The sequence below is a fragment of the Octopus bimaculoides genome, chromosome 4 (genome assembly GCF_001194135.2).
Source record: "Octopus bimaculoides isolate UCB-OBI-ISO-001 chromosome 4, ASM119413v2, whole genome shotgun sequence".
NCBI classification, from domain to species: domain Eukaryota; kingdom Metazoa; phylum Mollusca; class Cephalopoda; order Octopoda; family Octopodidae; genus Octopus; species Octopus bimaculoides.
Window position 1 is genome coordinate 105,616,607 of NC_068984.1, and position 6,023 is coordinate 105,622,629.

The 6,023-nt window shown below is 34.4% G+C and overlaps 1 protein-coding gene across 3 annotated transcripts in view; it reads left to right on the top strand.

The window, feature by feature from the left end:
• The window catches only part of LOC106877887 (uncharacterized), a 164,448-nt gene that overhangs the window by 121,338 nt on the left and 37,087 nt on the right, over positions 1–6,023 (top strand). For all 3 annotated transcript variants that reach the window (XM_014927039.2, XM_014926964.2, XM_014927110.2), the window contains 2 exons: positions 606–818; positions 4,912–5,130. In XM_014927039.2, the coding sequence (XP_014782525.1) occupies positions 606–818; positions 4,912–5,130 (432 nt within the window). The remainder of the gene's footprint in view (positions 1–605; positions 819–4,911; positions 5,131–6,023) is intronic.

The window sequence follows — 6,023 nt, forward strand, 5'->3', positions numbered from 1 at the left end:
TATATATATATATATATATATATATATATATATATATATTAGATTTATCACCGAACCCACTATTGTAGAGTGCTTCGTTGTACGGTCTTTCGATTTTCTTGAATATAGATTCCTTTGATGGTAAATTGGTGAGTTTTTATATGTTCTTTCCAAAGTTTTTAACTAAACTTTAAGGATTGTTAAAAAAATCTATGTATATAGTGGATATTTTCATTTTTTAATGAATTTTGTACATGGAAGCTTCTAACTCTAAATTAACTGCTTTGGGATGTATGACATCTTTAATAGAGAAAATCAAGTTTTGCAATAACTTTGTTCTACTCACAAGATGAACCTCCAAAATAAGGCTTGAAAATACAAAGAAATTTACAGTCTGATAAAGACCACCAAGTTGAAACTTTGAAGTAACTGCTAACCTTATTCTTATAAAAATAAAACATGATACTCTAGTGTAAGTTAATGTTATAACTTAATGTTAACCTATGTTTGACTATTTTTATATATAACTATACAAATATCACACATATTGGCATATTGGTCGTTGAGCGTGAGCATGTTTATGAACGAAATCTACAAGAGTTTGCATTTTAACTTTTGTTTTTCAGGTTATGATTGCCGGAACTAACAGATTGATGAAAAAATTACAGATGAGGGATGAATACAAAGACAACGAAATTCCGTTTGAGGAGTATCTTGGTGTAATGAACCAAAATGTCTTAATTAAAGAAATGGAAGGAAGCAAATACAGAAATTCCGATTATTTGACCTTCCAAGAAACGAATTGGTTTAAATTCGATGGAAGTCCTGAGCAAGATAAGGTAATATACTTGTATCGATTGGTTTACTTGTCACGTAGTTCAATTAAATTATGACCTTATTACTAATTAATTTCAAAAGCTGTACGCAAATTATTGATCCTAGAATCTACTTATAACAGTTGAGGTAGATTCGATTTAGTTGATTTTAAATATTTTGCTTTTACCGATTCGTGTATTTCCTTTTACAGAGCCATTGCCAGAAAATAGTAAAATGCTCTAATGATTCTGGGACTTAGACCTTAAGACGCTTATCTAGTAGTAATAACAATGATGCAATCTTAAAGAAGGGACCTTTTCTCCAGAATAGTCATTGGGTTAGGAATTCAAAGAATAAGTTTGAATACATTTCTTCAGTCATTTACTAAATTGGCTAGGTAGATGCTCTCTGATTAGGCAAAACCAAATAATGTTGCTGGAATATTTGGCAAGTCTCTTGTTTATACGAAGAAAATATATTTAAATGTGGGTTACCATGCATAAAGATATGATTCAAAAATAACTTTCAATCAATTGAAATTATAATCGTAAGTAGAAAAGATGAAATTGTTTTCAAATTTTAGCTCAAGACCAGCAATTTCGAGGTAGAGACTAAGTCGATTATATCGACTTCAGTGCTAAGCTGGTACTTATTTTATCGACCTCGAAAGGATGAAAAATAAAGTCGACTTCGGCGGAAGTTGAACTCAGAACGTACAGACGGATGAAATGCCGTTAAGCATTTTGCCCAGAGTGTTAACGGTTCTGCCAGCTCATCGACCCCAGAAGGAATGCTAATAGCATTAATAAATGTTACTTTATATTAGTTGAAATAAATTTTCACAGATTCATTAGTAAATGCTTCCTGCTTAGATAAACTGTGATAAATCTATTGTGGATAAACATATAACAATATACCTGAAGTGTAGAAAAAAATTATGCTTTATAATTTGTCTTAGGTATTTCTGATGTATCTTCTTTTGCTATTACTTACATTACTCAACACTTTACCCTTTTCTGAGGTGCTTAAGTAATGATTTCAGAAACTTCCCCGCCCCACTGTTTTCTGTTTACTGTTTTCTGCAAACTTATGAGTCCATCGAGTTATATATTTAATGATTTAAATATAATTTTAAAACAATCTTAATTATGGAATTATTTTGTTAGTCATTTTCTGACCAATTGTAAGTTTTCAAGCCTGAGTGTCTTTCACTTAACCGGCAAAGTTTATGAATATTTTCTCCACAATCGATTGTGTCTGCGTTCATCTTGGATTAATATCCTGTATTTTCCATTTACTTAGAATACATGAGCAATATGTCGCCATTTAAATCTTAGGATAGAACAGAAAGACCATCTGTGAATAAGATATGTTATCTCATTTGTTATGATTTTTCTAAGGCTTCATGGCACTGGATCGTATGTGAAGTTTACTGAAATGAACAAATCGCAAAAAGAGATGTGATTGATAATTAATTTGTCTGCTAAACCAGCATATATAAATATATTTAGATAGACGACTTGCAAATCACTAATTAATTGCTGCGACATTAATTTTATTGACATCTACTGCTTTGTTTAGGTAAGGAGAAAGTTATTCTCAAGGAAAATTATTTCAAGTGATATCTTGTAGGCGCCTAATTTAAGATCTCAAAGTCTGGAATAAGCATAACATTGAGAGGAGGGAAATAAAGGCTATTCGACACATCTAAGTTGCATGCCTAATAAAACCTTAATGAGTTACAGGAAGTAACACCGTTTTGAATCTAGTCGTCGCTGGACAATTTCTTCATTGAAGAGGTCCAAATCTATTGCATACCATTTTCTAAGAAATGGGACTTAATTTGCAGTCAGTTAAAACGAGACAAATAAGTATCTTCTTGTATCAGAATCAGAGACACTCTGAATTTTTTAATACAAATGTAAGGTAAATTGGCAGCGAATACATTAGTTAATCAAGCATTAGTTAATCTTATATCTAAATGCAAGTAAAAGCAATAATCTAGCAGAATCGTTAGAGCGTCAGACAAAATACTTTACAGTATTTCTTCTAGCACTTTATGTTTTGAGTTCTAATTCTGCCGAGGTCAACTTCGTCTTTCATCCTTTTGGAGTCTATAAGACAAAGTACCAGTCGATTTCTGGCCTTGTGCTTAAATTAGAAATCCCATCTATTGTGAAGTTGTGATGAATAATCGGCTGAAAGTTATGAATAATTCATTGTGATAACGAATGTATATACTTGTTACAGTCCACTAGTTTTATACTTGTGCAGTTTAGGGTTATAATACATAACCCCCCGAACATGGAATCGAACGGAAACAGATTACAATGCAGAATTGTGAAATCTGAAAATAGTTACAAAGAAGCAAGCATCCTTGTCCAGCATCCTCTTATCTTGATTATACTGTCTGTCGCATTGAATATCAAATTGAGATACTGAGCATTGAACTGATTCTTGCAAACAACTGGTACTTATTTCGTTAGTATATCCTTCGCTAAGTCGAAAAGTAAAATCTGCTCTGTTGGATATCTCAGCTGAAAGCTAGAAATGCTTTTTGTACTGTTTAATCCAGTGCTTTGATTTTCTTTCAGATATTTACAGGGGTTGGACAAAATAATGGAAACACTTAGCATCAAAGCATCATAATTTTGAAATATCTTTAAAAACTGTCAAAAGCTTCTTTATTTTTATGTTTTTTGATTTATTATTAGTGTTGCTTAATATGTTTTGCTAAAATTGCTGTTTTTTCTAGATATCACCAGAAAAAGGTAATTAAAATTCATTAAAATGACTGATCTATCGGACTTTCAAACATGTCAGATTCATGGTGCTCGTATGGCAGGCGCTAGCGCAACGAAAACAGCCGAAATGTTTGGTGTATCAAGAAGTACTGTCTTGAAAGTTATGACAGCCTTTGAGAAAGAGGGAAAACCTCGTCGAAACAAAACTCCGGAAGAAAACCAAAACTTTCAGATAGGGACCGTCCGACTCTTACGCAAATTATTAGAAAGGATCACAAAAGTACAGCTCCCAAAATTACTGCAGAGCTTAATGACCACCTCTAGAACCCAGTTTCCGCAAAAACCGTTCACCGGGAGCTGCACAAAGCCGGATTTCACGGGAGGGCCGCAAGCATAAAACCACTACTTTCAAAAACAAACGTTGCAAAGCGATTAGAACGGAGTAAAAACCTACAGAATTGGTCCGTAGAGAAGTGGAAGAATGTTATTTTTTCAGACGAGTAATCCTTTACCTTATTTCCGACCACCGGCCGAGTATACGTGTGGAGATAGCCAAAAGAGGCATTTGACCCAGACTGCCTTCTTCCAGCTGTTAAACATGGAAGAGGGTGATGAGCTGGGGGGCTATATATTGGAAATCCGCCGGCCCAATGGTTTCCCTTCATGGCAGAATTAATAGTGAAGACTATTTAAGAATTTTATCTGATCAAATTCAACGTATGGTTGCAGAAATGTTTCCGAAGGGAAACGCAATCTTTCAGGAAGATAATGCACCAATTCACACATCTAAAGTTGTTACTGAATGGCACGAGGAACATTTTAGTGAAGCTGAACATCTTATCTGGCCACCACAGTCTCCAGATGTCAATATCATTGAACATTTATGGTACATTTTAGAAAACAAGTAAGGAGTTGATATCCTCTACCATCATCACTACAAGAATTGGAGACTGTTTTAGCTGAAGAATGGACAAAACTTCCTTTGGAAACAATTCAAACTTTGTACGAGTCCATACCTTGTAGAATTCAAGCTATAATTACTACCAAAGGCGGTATTACTCAATATTAAAATAAGGTTGTTTGAAATTTTAAGGTGTTTCCATTATTTTGTCCAACCCTTGTATATGAAAAAAGTTAACATCATCAAATGAAGTAAACTTTTGTTTTATTTTATATTTTAGTCAGAAGAGGAAAAATTTCACCTGTGAGAATTGAAATCGTACAGATTGATGTGATTTCTGTTCAAATCGAGCCTCTGCAGTTTAATCTACCGATTTTGTATCATTTCTGATTTATTTTTCCAGTCATTTATGGTTGGAAAAATCCTGTACATTTCTTAAATTTATTTCTTCTATGCAATATTATGTTCTAGATTTATCAAGTAGAAGCATGGTTTGCCAATCTGATCAACGATATGGATGTTTTAACTGACACAGAAATCAACATTATTGATTTCGCAAACATTGTTGCAGCTACTGGGGCTGCAGTAAAAGATTTTTTCTCAGTTTTTGTGGCTGCCGACAATATCGAGCGTAGTATAGTAGACGTGGGTATTCTGCGATATCCGGACATAGAAAGACCCTTTTTCAAGGTATCTATTCTGTTTTTCTTTTATAACAACCAAACAAAAGGGTCAAATTGTGTGATTACAGGTAAGTTTACCGCCATCAATTCACCGCAGGGAAAGTTCACTGCCATCAATTCACCGCGAAGAAAGTTCACCGCGGGGAAAGTTTACCGAAAAAATATATCCATAGTATCTCGCCATTAATAGTTAAAAACTACTTTATTGAAAAAAAAAAGAACCTAAAACGGGAATTGATGACGGTGAACCTGCCGGCCATGAAATTGTGTGTGTGTGTGTGTGTGTGTATGTGTGTGTGTTTGTGTGTATGTGTGTGTGTGTGTGTGTGTGTGTGTGTGAGTGTGTGCGTGTGGGTGCAGCTAGTGAATTTTCTTTCTATTTCTGTAGACAGTTGTATTTCAATCACAAGGCGGCTACCCACCTGCCCATATCAATTTCCATTCATTCCACAATCAAACTATTGTTTTAACTTATTCATTGGCGTGTTTGATAAATAGGTGAATGAAAGGGAAAAGAAAATGGTACATGTGTCTGCGGAATACTCAACCACATACTCAATTCAAGAAGTCGACTGAAGGACTGAATGTCATTCTCAGAAACTACTGGAGAGTCTCATCTTTTATATATGTATATGTACGTGTGAGTGTGAGCATGCGAGTATGAGCCCGTAAGTATGTATGTGTGTGTGCATTTGTGCGTGCAAGTGTGTTCATGTGTGTGTAGAGGAAAGCTCACTTAATCTCGCTGAGTTATGTGAGTAGGTCGGATTCAACCAATCTGCGGAATATATGATATCAAGGTCAAGAATATTGAAAATTCAGATTGTTCCATCAAAGCTTCATGGAAACTAAAATGGCTGTAGTTTAGACTACTTTCAGTTTAAATTACAGCACTTTTAC